The sequence below is a fragment of the Micropterus dolomieu genome, linkage group LG01 (genome assembly GCF_021292245.1).
Source record: "Micropterus dolomieu isolate WLL.071019.BEF.003 ecotype Adirondacks linkage group LG01, ASM2129224v1, whole genome shotgun sequence".
NCBI classification, from domain to species: Eukaryota; Metazoa; Chordata; class Actinopteri; order Centrarchiformes; family Centrarchidae; genus Micropterus; species Micropterus dolomieu.
The window spans coordinates 33,081,415-33,099,817 of NC_060150.1; the positions used below are offsets into that span (position 1 = coordinate 33,081,415).

The 18,403-nt window shown below is 39.9% G+C and overlaps 2 protein-coding genes across 3 annotated transcripts in view; one reads left to right on the forward strand and one right to left on the reverse strand.

Annotated features, from left to right (window-relative positions):
* Positions 1-18,403, forward strand: part of cntnap2a (contactin associated protein 2a) — a 434,170-nt gene that overhangs the window by 293,568 nt on the left and 122,199 nt on the right. For both annotated transcript variants that reach the window (XR_006827635.1, XM_046065574.1), the window contains exons 11-12: positions 9,180-9,329; positions 17,579-17,741. Coding sequence is in view for 1 of the 2 variants with exons in the window: in XM_046065574.1 (XP_045921530.1) it covers positions 9,180-9,329; positions 17,579-17,741 (313 nt within the window). In the remaining variant the exon portion in view is untranslated. The remainder of the gene's footprint in view (positions 1-9,179; positions 9,330-17,578; positions 17,742-18,403) is intronic.
* The window catches only part of LOC123980988, a 78,080-nt gene continuing 63,330 nt past the window's right edge, over positions 3,654-18,403 (reverse strand). Inside the window, exons 4-8 of the mRNA XM_046065587.1 lie at positions 5,659-5,909; positions 4,948-5,073; positions 4,699-4,866; positions 4,400-4,528; positions 3,654-4,325 (exon numbers count right to left, since the gene is read on the reverse strand). Coding sequence (XP_045921543.1) covers positions 4,048-4,325; positions 4,400-4,528; positions 4,699-4,866; positions 4,948-5,073; positions 5,659-5,881 — 924 coding nt within the window. The 5' untranslated portion in view covers positions 5,882-5,909 and the 3' untranslated portion in view covers positions 3,654-4,047. The remainder of the gene's footprint in view (positions 4,326-4,399; positions 4,529-4,698; positions 4,867-4,947; positions 5,074-5,658; positions 5,910-18,403) is intronic.

The window sequence follows — 18,403 nt, forward strand, 5'->3', positions numbered from 1 at the left end:
TTCTCTTGTTACTACTGCTACTCATTGTTAATCTTGACACAAAGCCAGGGCCACAATAAGACACATGCCTTTGATGTGGGAGACCAGGGTTCGAATCCCACATCGGCACATCCACCAATGTGTTCCTGACCAAGACACTTAACCCCTTGTTACTCCAGAGGCGTGCAACCTCTGACATGTATAGCAATTGTAAATCGCTTTGGATAAAAGCGTCAGATGAATGAATGTAATGTAACATTAACTTTAGGAACTTTAGTCATGCTGACCATCAGTGTTGTACCGTTCTACAAACACAGCACAATATACCACACACACGACACATAAGTAATAAACAGTTCTAAGTGAATAAGTAAGTAAAGCTTGCAAAATACAATGAATACATGATAAATAGGCAGTAAAAATTAAAAAGATTGAGCTAAAAATGGATAAATAAAGAAATAAAATAAATCACCAATCCTCACACTCACGGACATACACATAGATGAAAAAGTTAATCAACCATTCATGTTTCTAATGGACATATGCACAAAACTTGTCATATATTTGGTCTTTGACAATACTGTTGTTGGTTACCTCAATTTGATGAAGTAATGTATATACAAAGTATGAATTCAATAAATGTAATAGACCACTGGAAACCTCAAGGCCTTGGTGAAGAAACAATCTATACCTGAAAGTTACAGAGGGAACAGCAGGAAACCACTGAAGATGTTAAAGGTGCTCGAATCATCATAAAGGCTACAGTCTTGTTGGAGACACACGCAGACCACACTTCCCTGTTCCAGCTGTTGAAATAATGCATTTGCAATGGAAGTATGACCGTTAGCTGCCTCCGAATTATGCAGTTTTTTTTCACTATTATGGTATAAATTTACTCCCATCCATTCTAGACTCCTTTGACTGGTGCAGTGAAGATACCTGCGACAGGAGAGAATGAGAGCTGTCAGTGTTGTCCACTGTCCACAATATTATGATGCTTGTGGCAATGCTTACCTGTAGTTGGGTTGTAAGCCCCGCCAATATTTGTGAAGACTACTGTAGTTGAGTGGAGTTTAAGTTTCGAATGGTCCAATTTTTCCTGTAGTGGGCAATCCAGCAGAGAAAGCCAGCTTCTGAGTTTCTGTAAACACAGCATGGAAACATTTAACTAAGAGAATTAGTTAAATTGTGGTATTTTTTTAAAGATAGCAATAATTGCGAAAACAAATGGTTAGTCTTAAGGGAAAGAACAGAATAAAAACATTCAGTTAATGCATGTATGTACAGTATATAAGTATGTATTTCTTGTCTCATCAAAATACCTGCAGTTGTCCTTTCTGTTTACAATTTGTTCTTGGTGAGCTGTAGTTAAGTCTTACAAACATCCAGCTCTTCCCTGAGAGCTGTCACCTGTTTCTCCTGCTCCTCCTTCTGACTGGTTGTCACTCTGGAAACCAGGGCTGCAAAAAATACATTTCTGGTTTGTTATTGTGTGTTATTGCTGATATGACTGCAAATTCAACTTAATAATTAACTTTATAAGACTTTTATACTGACTTATCCCATCTTCTGGTGTCTGGTATTGTAGAGTTTTTCAGTTCAAACAGAAAGATGCAATAGGCTTTACATTACAGCCATTATTAAACAGATTAGGGAGACTGTGAGTCTGATGTTTTTCTTTTAGTGGTGATATTCTGCTAAGTTCACTGAATTAATATTAAAATTGCTGCAATTCCATCTAAAGGCTGTTTATGTGGATATCATTTAACCTTCGCTAGAAGTACTCTATCACAAGTAATTATTAGGTTACCTTTACTTGGGTTTAGCCTAATCTAGAGCTGAAACAATTACAATTAATAGATTAGTTTATCACCAAAGAGAAATCTGCAACAATTTTGCTAATAATTTAATCGTTTACTTAAAAAAAAAAAAAAAGTAATTGATGATGAAAGTAATCATAATTTTCATTAAGAATCATTGCATCCCCAGCATAAACATCACAGTTGTCTTTGATTTACTACCTGTGTTCTCCTTCTCTAAAGCAGCCACTTTTCCCCTCTGGGTTTGCAGTTCAGCCTTGCTGTTCCTGAGTTCCACCTTCTGCTCCACCACCATGTCTCTCAGATGTCTAAGCTCATCCCAGATAATTCTCATCTGTAAGCCTTGGTCAGCTCCTCCGCCCTCTCCTTGAGCCCATGTCGCAGACAGATCGAACAGCAGCACCAGCAACAGAGTAACCCTCATTGCAAAACCTCACCCCTCCAGAAAAACCTCTAAGAAATGAAATGGAATCAGACGTTTTCACTGTTCTACTTTACATCTCCCAGTGACCCAGTTCTCTAGCTCTCCCTCGCTCTCAAAATTGAATCAGTGTGAGTCTGTTATCGATCATTGGTCTCCATGGCAAATATAGCTGAAATCTATAGAAATACAATACCTGCAAACTTACACATATAGAGATAAACACAAACACACAGGCGCACACACCTCTTTGAAACCAGCAGGATATCACTTGGTCTTGGTTGGTTGGGAGAAAGATAGTCTTGAATCTGGCATATATGACCTCTGACATAGCAATTGTAAGTCGCTTTGGATAAAAGCTGAATGAATGAATGTAAATGTACCTAAAATATAGTTTTGTCTAGTGCTTAATTTTCCAGTGATAATGACAAACATGATGGAAGTCATCTATTTACCACAGGAATACTGAGTTAGAGCACAGCTTAACACAAAGGTCTGACTTTGCATGTGCCCGGCTACTTAAACCTGTCACTGTATGAACAGATGAGTCCATCAATGAAACGAGTTAAATGCAAAGCACATCCACCCACCATGACATAGATGAAGAAAACACTGCATTAAGCCAGCTCTATCATTAGATGTAACATTTCATTTGCCTGTGTTCTCACTCTACACATCAGCCACTTTGACTCTCTGGCACTGAAGTTGAATCTTGGTGACAGTCAGCTCCTCCCTCTGTTCTATTACCATGTTTTCCACTCTTTCAGCTCAGCCCAGATGCCAGGGGTGGTGGTGCTGGTCCTTTATGTTTGTTTGACACTTCTACCTGTGTATTTCAGTCGGACACAACGACATCGGTGTTGGTTCACTTTGGACTTCACTGTGTTGGTTCACTTTGGACTTCACTGTGTTTATCAGAATCAGGTTGATTGCCAAGTAGGTTTCGACACACAGGGAATTTGCTGTTGAATGTTGTTGTGTAACAATAAACATAATAAATAGAAAATATAAAGAAAGATGGAAGCAAATACTGTAAGTCAAGAAGCATAAATATAAAATGTATAGTTGACAATTAATAATGAAAACCAAACAAATTTTGGTGAAAGCTTTCCTGAAGCCTCTGGCTGAAGTTGACAAAAGCAACAGCATAACTGGGTAAACGACGCAAATGCTCTATTTTTGACATTCTTATGCAGTTTTACATAGAGCAAGAGAGACATTTATGACAGACTCACAATAGAAGACAATCAATAAGTGAACTTGGATGTTGTGATGATGTTACTGCCAATTTCATAGATTTTAGCATTATTTATCCTTCAAAAACTTCTCGTTCCATTCTATCTTACACCAGTGAGTAGTTGGGCAGTTAATTCTACTGTATTGACTGGTAGAAAGTTTGCAGGGAAAGTCAGCTCCACCAATTTGTTCAGTGGTATTGTAGTTAAATGCTAACTTTCTTTATTTCATTTTTAAAATTTGCACATAATAATTGTTAATCTACAGCTTTACACTTTGTTCCCATACATCTTTCACGCCTGATATTTCATTGCTAAATAATGGAGCAGCAAAATCTTGTGATCCTTTCATAACAGGGGCCAGTTAAGAACAGTATAGCTTGTTGGTGGTCATGCACATTAGTTTATTTAGACAGTGGTTGTAGCATACAAGAGTCAGCATCTTTATTCTGTGCATATAATTGACTTAATTAAATTAAGGTAACCAACGACAGTATTCACAAAGTATTAATTAAATGTAACGTAATAGACCACTGGAATGTGCAAAGAACCCTCAAGGCCTCGGTGAAGTTAGGCAAACTATATCTGAAAGTTACAGAGGGAACAGCAGGAAACCACTGAAGGTGTTCAAGGAGCTAGGATCATCATATAGGCCACAGTTTTGTTGGAGACGCAAATAGACGACACTTCCTTGTTCCAGCTGTAGAATTAATGCATTTGCAATGAAAGTATGACCGTTAGCTAACTCAGAATTATGCAAAATTCTTTCACTATTACGGTATAAATTTACTGCCATCCATTCTCCATTTTTGTTGTTGAAAGCTGTGAATCTTAGGTAGTAGACTCCTTTGACCGGTGCAGTGAAGATACCTGCGACAATATCAGAGAATCAGAGAGGTTGTCCATCTCTCAGACAATATTACAATGCTTTTGGTAATTCTTACCTGTAGTTGGGTTGTAAGCCCCGCCAATATTTGTGAAGACTCTACTGTAGATGAGTGGAGTTTCAGTGTTGAATGGTCCAATCTTTCCTGAAGTGGTCAAACCAGCAGAGAAAGCCAGCTTCGGAGTTTCTGTAAACATAGATTGCAATAAAACAGGATAGAAGCAAAGGTTTAGTTTCAAGGGAAAGCAATAAAAACAGCCAGTTCTCTATTCAGACTGGTGCTGTTTTAAAGTAGGCAGTCTTCAGTTAAAGTTTGTATGTATGTAAGTATGTATTTCTGGTCTCTTATCGAAATACCTGCAGTTGTCCTTTCTATCTCATCCAATTTGTTCTTGGTGAGCTGTAGTTGAGTCTTAGAAATATCCAGCTCTTCCCTAAGAGCTGTCACCTCCTTTTTCTGCTCCTGCGCCTCCTTCTGACTGGTTGTCACTCTCGAAACCAGGGCTGCCAGTTCTGCTACTTGTGCTAGAAGCAAGAAAGACAGTCATTTTGCTCTTTCAAGATTTTTCCAGAATTACCAAATCTTTGATTTTGGTAATTACGTACCAGAAATCAGTCTCTCAGCCTCCTCCACTTTTTTCTTCTGCAGCTGCTGTTCAGACTTAGTCGCTTCCAGCTCTGCTGTAATTGCTGTCACCTTGTTTTCAGTGGCTGTCAGTCTGGAGCTCATCACTGAAATACCATAGAGGCTGAGGATGAAGTTCTCTAAGTAATGCTGTCTAAAGTAGCATTCCACAACATCTTTATAAAAATACATTTCTAGTTTGTTGTGTATTGCTGCTGATATACAGCTATTTTAAAACAGATTAGCGGGACTGCGAGCATGAGTCTGTTGTTTCGAATCTCTCAATTTTAAATTGGCAATGCTTAATGATTAATATTAATTAGTGTTCAGTACACTGAATTAATATTTAAAGTGTGGCAATTACATTAGATATTACATACATTATCACAAGTAATGATTACATTGACTTTACTTGGGTTTAGCCTAATCTAGAGCTGAAACAATTAGTCAATGAATGGATTTGTTCCTCACCAGAAAAAAAAATGTCAACAATTTTGCTAATCATTTAATCGCACATGTCTCTGGATTTCTTTGTGTTTCGGACTGCAGGTTGGAAGAAGAAAAAAAAGAAATTTACATGTCTATGTTGTCATGGACATTTTTCACAATTTTCTGACATTTCACTGACCAAGTAATTGGTAGAATTCGTTTTTGTATCCCAAGCATAAACGCATTCGTCTTTGATTTCCTACCTGTGTTCTCCTTCTGTAAAGCAGCCACTTTGTCCCTCTGGGTTTGCAGTTCAGCTTTGGTGTTCCTCAGTTCCACCTTCTGCTCCACCACCATGTCTCTCAGAGCTCTAAGCTCATCCCAGACATTCCTTGTCTGTAAACCTTGGTCACCTTCTCCGCCCTCTCCTTGAGCCCATGTCGCAGACAGACCAAACAACAGCACCAGCAGCAGAGTACCCCTCATTGTAAAACCTCACCCCTCCGGAAAATTTCTAAAAAATGAAATGGAATCAGAGATTTTTACTGTTCTACTTTACGTCTCCCAGTGACCAATAGTATTGTGAGTGGTCAAAGATAACTCTTATTTGTCTTGGGCAGAGTTGCACAAGAGGGCCGTCCCTGACCATGTTTAGGAAGGTAGTATGATGCAACGCCCTCAGCTGTTTATACAAGAAGGATTTCCCTTTTATTTTATAACAGTTTTCAAAATGACCCCCACACCAACAGAACAGAAAATGACTTAAAGGGATTAAGCACAAAAAACATTTAACATGTAGGTGAGTTAATGAAATTATTTCACTTTAATTGAACAGTGCTTTTCTCATCATTTATCTTGTTTACGCAGATGGTCAGTAGCTGCACACTGGACGTTAACATGTGCATATTATCTGCATTAACAGAACAGCCTTGGCAAATGTAACTCATTGAATTAATGCCTCTATTGACATTAATAATAAATGGTACTCTTAGATGACAGTGTGTTTTTAAAACAGAAAGCCTTGGAAGGAATTGTGAAAAAAAAAAAAGTTTTATGTGACCTCAAAGTTGTTTTCCAAGTTAGAAGTCCCAAAATGTCATAAGAATATCTGGGTCAAATGTTATTCTAAAATGATATAATTACTGTAGGTTAACATTTCATTATTTATGTGAAATCAGTCTCACCCTTTCCGTTGTTTTAATGGGTTATTTATCAGTAGGGAAGACATCCTTGCCATAGTTTGGTGACTTTTTTTCTTTGTAATGAGTTTTCAAAGTGATGGTGTGAGATGAGTGAACCCGCAGTGCAATTTCTTCATTTTTATTGAATTCCAAACAAAAACAGAGCAAAGTGACCAGTCAGCCTTACACCTCGTTATCAGGGCTCCTTGCATATGAATGACAACTCAGAAGCAAGCCATTAAACAGTCTTATCTAGTCAAATCTGAACAATTCTCTTCCTCCTCCTTCTACTCTCCTTCATTATCTGCATTCTTTTTATCTGTGGCAGACAGCCGGCATGTGTGCGATTTGAGCCTGTGTGTTTGCCGTGTGTGACACAGAGAGAGAGAGAGAGAGAGAGAGAGTGCACAACATATTTAATGTAAGACTCGTTTTTTGTGTGTCTGTCCTGTAAAGATTCAACACTGCTATCACTGATAAGCTCATCATTCAAAGCTATTGCAGGTGATGTAAAACAGATGAGGGTACACAAGGTTACACAGTATCTATTTTCCATTACGTTCAAGAGGTTATAGAGAGGAACGGGATTGGAGCAGAGAGCTTGGTCGTGATTACATCAAACTGATATACAGTCAGAAATGTGCCAGCAAAGGTGTACATCAAGGTCGCTTTCTACCAGAACAGATGTTTTTGTTGTCATTCAGACAAAGCAGGCGCCATGCTCTAATAGTTCTTACTTTTCAGTTCATAACTTCTCAAGTACAACAAAAATGCTACATTAAACTGTATCTGTGTGTGTGTGTGTGTATGAATGTATGTATGTATTGCTTGTGTGTGTTTCTGCATATTTAACCAGCATTGCCCTGAACAAGGCCACAGTGGTCACACCCCTCAGCAGGTGGCCATCTTGGCTCTTAGCTTCTTTGGTCAGCGCCGTGATGACACACACGTACACACACACACACGTGCACACGGGTGCCCTGCTGATGAAGATTAATTAGTGTAGACCCCCTACTGACATGAAAGCTAGGGTCTCCGAGTGCGTTCTGGGAAGGAATAAACTATGCGAAAGTGTGTGTTGTAGACGGTGAAGAAACGCGGAAACTGTAACACACAAACCAAATGCACTAACAGAAGCTTGCACACTCTCTTACACACGTGGGTCAAATGTATTGACACATGCAGCGTGCTGTATGTGTTAACGTACATTCAGATCCATGGGTATACGCAATCTGCTGAGACTGATTTGCACGTGACCGTACCTTGAACTTCGCTACAACGTCCGCACCATTGATGTATTACCGTCGGTGAAGCAGTGAGCTGAGCCGAATTGAAAAAGACGGACAACGCGGCAGATGGCCACAAGAGGAGAGGGGTATAAAGCTGGAAAGAAAAAAAGGGAAAAGTGAAATGCAGAAATACAGGACAGGAAATAAAGACAGAGATGGAAAAAGAATCAGGGAAAGAGAAGGATGCGGGGAAGGAAGGATGAATAGAGATTGGTGTCAGTAAGAGGTGATGTATAGAGGAGAGGGTGATGAGAGTGAGCTGGCTTCTCTCTCGGCTCCGGTAGTAATGTCCCTTTCCAAAACATCACTCATATTTAATGGAGCACAGCTACAAGGGAATAGAGAGAAAAGGAGAGCACAAAACTTGCATGCACGAACACACGTTGACATATGCAGACAACGCCACACATTACAGACGTGTACACACTTGCACAGAGTGCTCAAAGTTTGCCTGCACAGATAGAGGACACACATACACCCACACACACACACATGCACTCTGGTACTCAGATGCAAACAGGGTTCTCTGAGAGTTAATGGAGTTGAGACACGGGGGCCTTGAGACTAGATGCCGCACTCGACTTGGAAAGGGTGGAGAGAGGAAGACGGACTGAGAGGACAAAAGAGAAAAGAAGAATAACTCTCACACATGAAAATACACATAGAAAGAAGAGGGAAGAGGGGAAAACTGTGGTAAAGGCAAGAAGATGATCCTCTGCTGAGCATGTCTGAACTCTGTGTGAAGCCACATTCACCAGGCAGCTTGAATGGACACACAAAGCAGGGATAAAATACAGGGGTGCAATGATTGTGGAGGGGAAAAAACTGCTGTATGACAAAGTACATGTACACCCACATGCCTCTCATCTATCATGAGTCACTCAGTCATCTTTTCCTTCAATCCTAGTCAGGTCCTTGACATTCTCCTATAACGAAGTTAACTTTGACCTAGGAAAAGGAACCAGTCTTGAATATTTGTCATTACAGCAAGCTAGAAATAAAGTCAGCAGCTACAGTCAAAACACAAGGGTTGGACCTGGGTTTTTTTTTTTTTGTTTTTTTTTTTCTCAATTTAGAGTTCACAATGAATGAATGTGGTGCTGCATTTTTAATAGATTTGGTTATGGGTACATTTCTTTTGCAGGAATTCAAATTATTGAAGCATTATTATTGAATCATTGGAAATTCAGTCAGCAAAAACCAAGAAGGTTTTACACTTACAGAACAAGATGTTAATAATTTAATTTATGCAAATACACCTTCGTAGTATGTGTTCTCTGAAGACATTCTTGTCCCCCCCCCTCCCCTGTCCAGGTTCAGGCCTTAATGATGGCCAATGGCACGCAGTACGTTTGGTCGCCAAGGACAACTTCGCCATGTTGACAATAGATGGCGAGGAGGCATCTGCCGTGCGCTCCACCTCACCTCTCACCATCACGACAGGAGGAACCTATCACTTGGGAGGTAAGGGTCACCCCGACACCATCAACCACAGATCTGACCAACACAATTTTCACCTCCACCTCCGTTCATCGCCATCCCGTCTCATTCCTCTCCAGTGCCCGTTAAAAACTCGTGGGAGGCATCAGAGTTCACTACGCTTACATATAGAAAAATGGGACAGTGTCAGAATATAGCTTCCAGATTACAACCGTTTTCATGCAGGTTGCGTTTCAGTCAATCTTGACTACTTGTTTCATAAATTCTACAAAATATTGTCATGAATCTTCATTTTTTGTTGCGTTGTCTCAAATAACTAACATTACTTTTTGTGGTTGATTGCATACCTGCTTATTCCTTAATTAATCAAAATGAGCCATGGACACAGAAACCTTTTAAACGACATGATAATTAATCTGCTTTCACTTTTGAGAAATTTAATTTGGTAAGTTAGTATAGAAAGGTTTGGTAGGAAAAGCAGACAGAGCTCAGTGAAACTTCTTATATGAACTGTCTTATCCGTGTGTGTGTTGTGGGGGGGGGGGTATTTGCAGGCTTGTGTGTGTGTGTCTGCAGGCTAAATATGTCTGCAAATCATTTATCTCTCTAGAAATCTATATCCCAGTGGCCTATCGGAGTTCAGGAAGTTGCTCACTTAGCAAGAGCATAGACACAACTAGACCACCAGATAGACACACAACCATACAGAGGGGAACACATACCAACACACACAAGCACAAGCGGCAGCCACAATCTGTCTGAATTAGGAAGACGCCAGGTTAATGATGCCAGACACCGCTGTCCGTCTGTTGGAAGATGGTCCATATCTAAGTGTGTGTGTGATTGTGTGTTGGGTGTGTGGGCACCTGTATGAAATTACAGTAAATGTGAGAGATAGTGTGGACTCTGATAGCTCCATCAGGCCACTGTCCCTCTCTCTCTGTCAGAGTACACTCCTCCATCAAGCAAAAATAATTTCCCCAGCCCAGTCAATAAGGATCACCTGTCTCTCTCTCACACACACACACACACACACACGCACACACACACACACACACACATCGAGATTCTTTTATTCTCTTGTCCATCTTAATTTACTCCTTGCTGCTGTTGAGTGAACCCCCCTTAAGCCCAGGATGGCTCTCTGTATTTCTTATTTATGAAATCTAAGCTTGTTAGGCCTTGATATGCTAATTGCATTTCACTGAAGAAGCGTTGCGTTTTTGTATGCACCTTTTAACTCCCTTTTTCAAGTTTTTTTCTGGGGTAATCATAGGTACTTTTAAAAAAAGTGTTGCAGAGTCATTTAATATTAACACTTTTTATTATTGCTCACGTCTCTTTCACCCCAACTTTCTCTCTATAATTTCTCTTTGTCTATCCTTTCTTTTTCCTCTCTTCTGTTCTCTCTTCCTCTAGTCTCTGTTTTGATCCAATTGGTGATTTATTGATTTAGGGAAGCTGAGTTGGGAATCAATAGTGGCTGAGAGGAAAGGATCTCTGTAATGTCTTTACCCCTTGAAGAGGGCAGAGGAGACAGACAGGGAGAGAGAAAAGGAGAGTTAAACTGAAGAGAAGACAGATAAAAGGTAGGGAAGAGGAGAAAGTAGAGACAAGGAGTGAAGCAAAGTTTTTGGCTACACACAGGTAGGCACACACAATAGACTGTACAGTATGTGTTACAGATTATTTTGAGAAAACAATTTTGCACGTAGCTTTCACTTGCACGTGCATACACAGATATACTCACTCACACTTACATGCCACCATTCAGAGAGGTACAACTATGTTCTTTCAGTTTTTTCCCCCACTCCTACTGACAGAAGTAGTGTGTGGGTTGAATTGGCAGCAACTGTGACTGGGGTTTTACTCGTTAGCTTCACATGGCATAATGAATGCTGAGGAGCTGGGAGACTGGCGGTACTGTAAACACAAGTTGCAGGGGATTCAAAACTGCTGATTATTACTATGGCAGTACAAACTGATATTTAGGCCCCCGCGTCACAGGCAAGGGGAGTAGTTTTAGGAAGGCATTTATGGATACCGTAAATATCTACCAGTTCATTCTTAGTTCAGACTTGAGATTTGCGTTTTCTTGGGGAAAGGTGTATGAGTGTACTGTTGCAGGTTGTTTTTAGCTCTGAGAATAATTTTAGTTTTTTGACAGTCGGGTTTGGATTTACTTTAGATTTATACAGCATCCTGATCAGTCCTCCAGTTTCATGACCTGGTTTTATTTTATATCATTCGGTGCCTTGCTTCCCTATTATCACGGATAATGACAATGACGGCCTGGAGCCATCCGAAAATGTGCATATGTAGGTTAGTGTGAGCGTGAATGACCTGTGCATGAACAGGGGTGTGGGTATTTTTTAACCACATGCTCTGAAACTTCCAAGCACACATGCACACAGAAACACACTTAACTCACAACTCAGACAGAATATCTACAAAATGTATTAAAAACACTCCACCTATTCACATTCGGGGGCTAATTTCCATCCCAGCACAGAGGTAACAGAATAATATAGTGATTGTATGAAAGATAGTTTAGCCTTCGGCTTGCCCTCAATTACTCTCTCTGATCGCTCAACTTGATGAGTCAGAGGCCAGGCGCATTAAGTCCTAAAGCTCTCTTACAGTTTTCCATCAGCACTTTCAATGTGACTATGTGCCACAATAAGCAGAAACCCTCTGTATCATGAACAGTCCTTGTCCTTTTATACGCAGAACGAAGCTTTAGATAATTGCTAAGAGTCATTTGTGTCGGTTCAGTCATCCAGGTAGCCATCTGCTCACAATCTCATAGCTTTAAGGCATCAATCTGCTGTGTTTTCATTGGTAAGAGTTGTTGATCAGTGACCACAGACTGAGCCAGACTTCATAAACAAAGTAATACCGCCACTACCACGTTATGACATGGCTCTTAATACACTCATTTTGACAATAGGCATATATCTGCTGCCATTTCTGTTTTAGGTTGTCCTCTCATCATCTAACTGTCAATGCATGTAGTGAACATATTATACTGTTTGCTTAGCATGAAAAATTACTGCTAGTAAGCGGGGTCCAATGTAGCCATATCATGTACTACAATAGGGTGGGTGCCATTGCACAGTAGAAACTTTCCTTAGGAAGAGGAAGAGAAAGAGAGTTTACTATCTGTCTGTTTCTGCGTTCTTCATTTTAAGGGGGGGGGGGTTTCCCACTGAGGCTTAATATTTAGTAAGCATGTCCAATTGCTACATTAAACCAAACAATACTACTTAGTATTGTATTCAAGCTTCACATATGCAGGGATATATTGTATATTCATTATGTAGACGCACTTAAACACACAAAGTCTGAAGCCCAGTGTTTTATCTGACACTAAAAGTATAATACTGTATGATTAAAGTGAGAGAGGATCAGTGCAGCTGGGTAACAGGTAATTTTGCTATTAAGACATTCAAACAAACACATATACGAGCACACAAAGGTGGTTGACGTGGAGGTATATTGTGAGATGATTATCAGTCTTTAATCAAACAGAAAGTGAGTGAGTGTGCATGTACACGTACTCTGCAGTGGACAGAACATCACCAGTGGGACATGATTACTTTTTGTGTCTTCCAGGTCTAAAACTGTGTCTCCATTAAATGTGAAACATGGAAAGCAGTTAGCCAGGGGCAGGTAAAAATCTCTCACTGCCTTGCTCCATATAAAGACAACCAGTGATGATCATTTTTGCTATAAAAATGTGACACTACTTGAACTTCAGGTTCCCTTCATACAGAAGTTGATCTTGTAGATTGTATTAAGTACTTTAATGCATAAATACTCTATTTAATTAGAGAAGAAATGTTTTAAACATAACAGTGTTCCTTAATGCTTTTAGATAGCATTAATATTAATACCATCGTTGTCTAATATGAAGACAAGCATGCTGACACAAAAATATTTGCTAATTAAGGTTTTAATTACCGTAATAAATTACCTACTTTGCATAAGTGGTTATGTTTAATGCATTTTGGTGACTATGATGGGACATTATGCAACTCAAGTGCCATTCCCAAAGAGTTTAAAGGCTATGCAAATTAGGCAACTAATACATTTTCCTTTCTTTACTTGACTTCCTTATTTCTGTCAACTTGCACAATTTTTATGTCAGCTAATATAATAACGTTATAGCAATTACTTTATGCAAGCTTAATTTAAAATAACAAGACAGATGTTAGGTGAAAAGATGCGAAAACAAATCAAGTATTCCTTGAAAACAGTCACCATTCACGAATGTTGCTTTAGATATAATTGCCCTGTCTTTTCTAAAATTCTGTCGCATTAAAATTCACGTGGCACAGCCTAAACCCAAGGTTACAAAGTTACAGGGTATTTTAGATGGTGCTTTAGATGTCAGAGGAAGGAAAAGAAAAGTCTTTGTCATCCCATCCTCAACTATGCCTGTTTTCTTAATTGTATTCTTCTACTCTGTTTTCTTTTCTCCATTTCCTCCCTAACTCATTTATTTTGTTCTCTCCAATTTCGCGGTTTATCTTCTCTTCTTCTTTGGTCCCCTCATCCTCTCCTCTTTCCTCTCATCCATCTTATTCTTTTTAACCGGGTCGACCCCTTCCTTTGCCTCCCCTCTTCTCCTCTCATCTCCACCCCCTCTATCCTTCGAGCGTCTGCTTTTAGAAGCAGCCTCCTGAACCTAAAGCCTATTTTACGGGGAGTAGTTTCTCACTCCTGACGCTGCGCTTAGAGAAATTAGTAAGTGACTGACACGAGACATCCACAAATTGAATTTCTCAAGAGGGAAGACAGACGGACGCTCACACAAACACACACACGCACATGCACAAGGCCATAAAGCCATGATCTTTTCTCCGTGAGAACAGGGGACAAATGAATATACTAATGAAGGAGTAGTCAATTATGGGACGTTCCGCCCTGCAGCTTGCTGGTTGCTAAAAAAAAAAAAAAGAGCCCTCTGTGTTTCCTTTATTAGTTTTGCAATCTCCACTCCCTTCACAATTTTAAAACTCTGCTGAGTTGTTCCAAACAGTGTCACAGCATTTCTTAACTTGCTTCGTTTGTCATCATTTTGCAAATGTCATATTTCCACTCACATTTATTTTATGTGCATGAATAAATGACAGTGTTATAGTATTTGACAGTCCTAAACTTTGCCTTTCCGTTAACAGCTACAGTGTACCATGATGCAAAATCTTTCTAACCTTTTAAAATAAAGTGTCACTATGCTGCTTAGACTCCAGTTGGTGTATTTGCTCACTCCAGTACAATTGTTCACTTAGCTGTAAAGACATGCAGTGTGAATTAATACTCACTGTATACATATTAGTAATAATTGTAATATATAGCATGCGTCCAGCCATGCTTCTAAATACTGTCACCTCTCTCTCTTTATCTTAAATCTTGTGATGAATTAGACATGAGACTCTGACAGACACATTTATCAGAGAGCAGCCCATACTGTCTGTAAGTGTACAGTACACTGTGTACCTTTTTGTGTATGTGCATACAGTCTTGTTTATGTGCTTATCTGCCATGGTGGGTACAGCTTGTCCTTGACATGTGTGCGGTAATGTTTTGCACACATGCAAGTTTGTTTGACAATTCTCTACAAGGTGCTCTAAGTGTGTATTGCAGTGTTTTACCATTTTCTTTTTTTAACATTTAAGGGAAATAGTTCAGGGAGAAATAGCAGCAGGTGGTCAGTAGATAAGCACAATATTTCCTGGTGTGAATTTGGATTTAGTGAGAATCTAAATATTGTCTCGTCTGAATATGTTGGGGTTTTTTTTGTACCTCTGAGCATTTTGGCTGATTTCCAGCCTACCTCTCCTGAAAGCAGATACATCCTCCTAAATGTGTTGGGATGTGGGAACAAGTGTTCTGTTGCTTGAGAGCCAGCCATGCCAGTCAGATGTGTTCAGGTAGTAGAGGACTGGTGCTGGTCTTCCTGTTTGTATTGTGAGAGAAGCTCTTTGGGCACAACAGGGGGGATGTGATAGAGCGCCAGCAAGACTGCAGGGGATTATTGCTGCTGTTCCAGATCCTGAGGGGTTAGGGAGATAGAGTTTTTGTTTATACTAAAAATTAAAACCCCACAGCATCGTTGCATTCAGGGGGAAAAATAAAATGCGGTCAGACATTGTTAGCTTAGATTTAAGCTGTGTGTGTGGGTGTGGGATAGCTTGAGGATGTACAGATGTATGACCACATCTATGCCTTGTTTGCCAAGTGTTTTTCTCTGTCGGATTCCACCTCATTAATTGTAGTCTTCCTCTATTTGTCACTGCTTCTATAACAGCATTCTGAATGATAAGATGATACATTTTTGGAAGGCATTAAAGAAAGATTGTTTCTTCATGGGGAAAATGTTAATAGGAGGAGCACTGCAAGACAAAATAGTAACAATGTATTAACATCGGTCATGGCTTTAGAGCAACAATAAAGGAAAATATGGTGATTTGACTCGATTTAAAGCATGACTACTGTCAGGATACATGTCCTCCTATTCGTATTTAGCCAACTAATATTCACTTGATATGCATATTATTTTAGTGCAATGCCCAAATGAACATTTATAGTGTTAATCAAGCAACACAGGGGAGCTGCCCAGCACAGATGCTAATTTCTCTGTGGGGATACAAGAGGTTAGGTGGTTACTTAAAAGTACTTTTAAATAATGGATGGACATAGAAGCAAGTGAGTGCACACAGTAGTTTGTGTGGTTTCTTATCAGAGACTTATTTTTTACAAATACCAGACATTATCAGGAATATATTTCTTACTTTACTGTTTGGTGATGAACATGTGTGAAACATACCGGTTTCGGCAGACATTTTGATAAGGACAAGCATGTTCAGTTGCATGTCAAAACGAGCAGAATATGGACTAAAAACAGGTGACATCCAGCAAACAAGTGGGATATTTTGGTAGAGTTAAATTGAGTAGGCCGACATCTCATCATTGGTGTAGATAGAATAACAGAGCAACCAACCCCCTGCTAGTTTTCACGGCCTAGCAACATACATCCATGCACCCATCCATCCTTCCATGCATTGCTCCATTCGTTCTGCCAAACTGTCAGGAAGGCTGCATTCCCTTTGCATTCATATGCTATCCACAGGACACAAAGCGCTGCCAGCCAGCTGTAGTCTGCTCTGTTTCCCATCTTCTCTCTCCCTTTCCATCACTCCCTCTCTGCTCTCTCTCTGTCTCCAACTCCTCTGGAAAGACAGCAGACAGGTGTGGCAGGAGGAGAGGCAGATGGCAAGGATGACAGGAGAACCTTTTTGGGGGAGGAAATAAAAATCAGAAGAAAAGGATGAATCCGCCACAAACACACACATACTCACACACACTTTATTTTTTTCTGATTTATTTTCTGGCATCTCAGCGAACTACAGTTGTGTTGGCGCGCACACGCACATAGTGCAAATGCCCTTTATAATACGACTTTTTGATGCTGTGGCCTTGAGGCTAATAGGTATGCTGGAGAGTGTGACAGCTTATAACATCACAATGATGGAGATGTCATTGAGCGGCAGTGTTTTATGTGTGACCTGTGTGCTTGTGGCAAAGATTGAATTCAAGCCCCTCGTCTCCTATATCTGACAGTTTCTACACACTGTAATAACTCCTGTAGATGTGCACACACACAACACAGTGTACAATACTCACATATAGTGTATATGATGCATGAAGACAGATTTGTACATACACAAAGAATACACAGATGCCTACCATATATCCATGGACCCCCATTTGTGCACAACATTTAGCATGCACACTCATACACACCATGTACACACAGTTTTGTCCTAGCCTTGTCCCCGTTTCAGTCAAGGCCCAGTGCGCCCTCTGGACGGGCCATTGACTCTTGTATCTCATATACTGTATATAGTAAAACCTACATGTCCTCTAGTCTATTGCGGCCTTAGCACTGGTATTAAGGCTAATGGGCCTTGCAGATAAGCTCTAAAACAAAAGGACTGATGAAGGCTCATGGCTTTAAAAAGTGACAATAACTAGGCACTGGCCGGTTCCGTTGTTCCTCGTCAAGGATAATGTTGTTGTTATGTCTGATGTCTACTTCTACAAAAGGTCATCTTTCCTTGTTTATTGTTGTCTTCCCACACACTTTTACTTCTTGCTGTGCATCCCTTCTGTTCTTTCTCAAAATGCTCTCTGCAATTTGGAATAATAAAGGAATGTATGATAAAGTTTTATTGTGTGCTTTTGTTTGTTTCTTTTGCTGGTTTCAGGGTACTTTCTCCAGACTCTGTTCCCACCATCCCAGCGTTCCTTCCAGGGCTGCATGCAGGCAATCTTGGTGGACGACCAACCAGCTGATTTGCTTGCAGTGGAAAAAGGCACTATGGGAGCTTTTGAGAATGTCAGCCTAGACATGTGTGCAATCATAGACAGGTAAGAGTGAAAACTGCTGCGTTTATGCACATCTACATAATTATTCATAAATGGAAATACTAGGCACTAAAACAATGGGTCATAAGTGTCATAAATCAAATGGTTTTAAATTGGAACAGTCAATAACCAGAGTCCCTGATTTCTTATCCAGAGATGTATGACTCAGGGCTTATTTGTTGTGTGTGTGTGTAACTGCACAAGCATGTGCTTGTGTGTTGCCGGGTTTTTTTGTGTGCTTGTCATACTGATAAATGGATATAAATGATGGGGTGGATTCTGAGTATAGGGGGATATGTGTAAACAGTATATTTTATAAATTTCAAACTGAAATAAAATAGTAGGTTTCATCCTTGGAAAACACTCAATGATCTTAATCAAACATCAAAATGAGCCACGTATTTCATTGCCAAGTATAACAGAGCTGGGGATCCTGCACAGCACATCCCAATGTTGGCTCAGTGGAAGCATTTATTACAACTTGTTGACATTTCAATTTATTTCTTTGTCATGGACTAGACAAACACAATGGGACTGATTTGCCATATATTGAATCATCCATGCCTTAACCCAGTTGGAGTGTTTGGTTTTTTTTTACACTGAATCAGATGCCTGTGTGCAAAACCTTCAAACTCTGGGGACTGGTTTAACCTTCAGGGAATAAG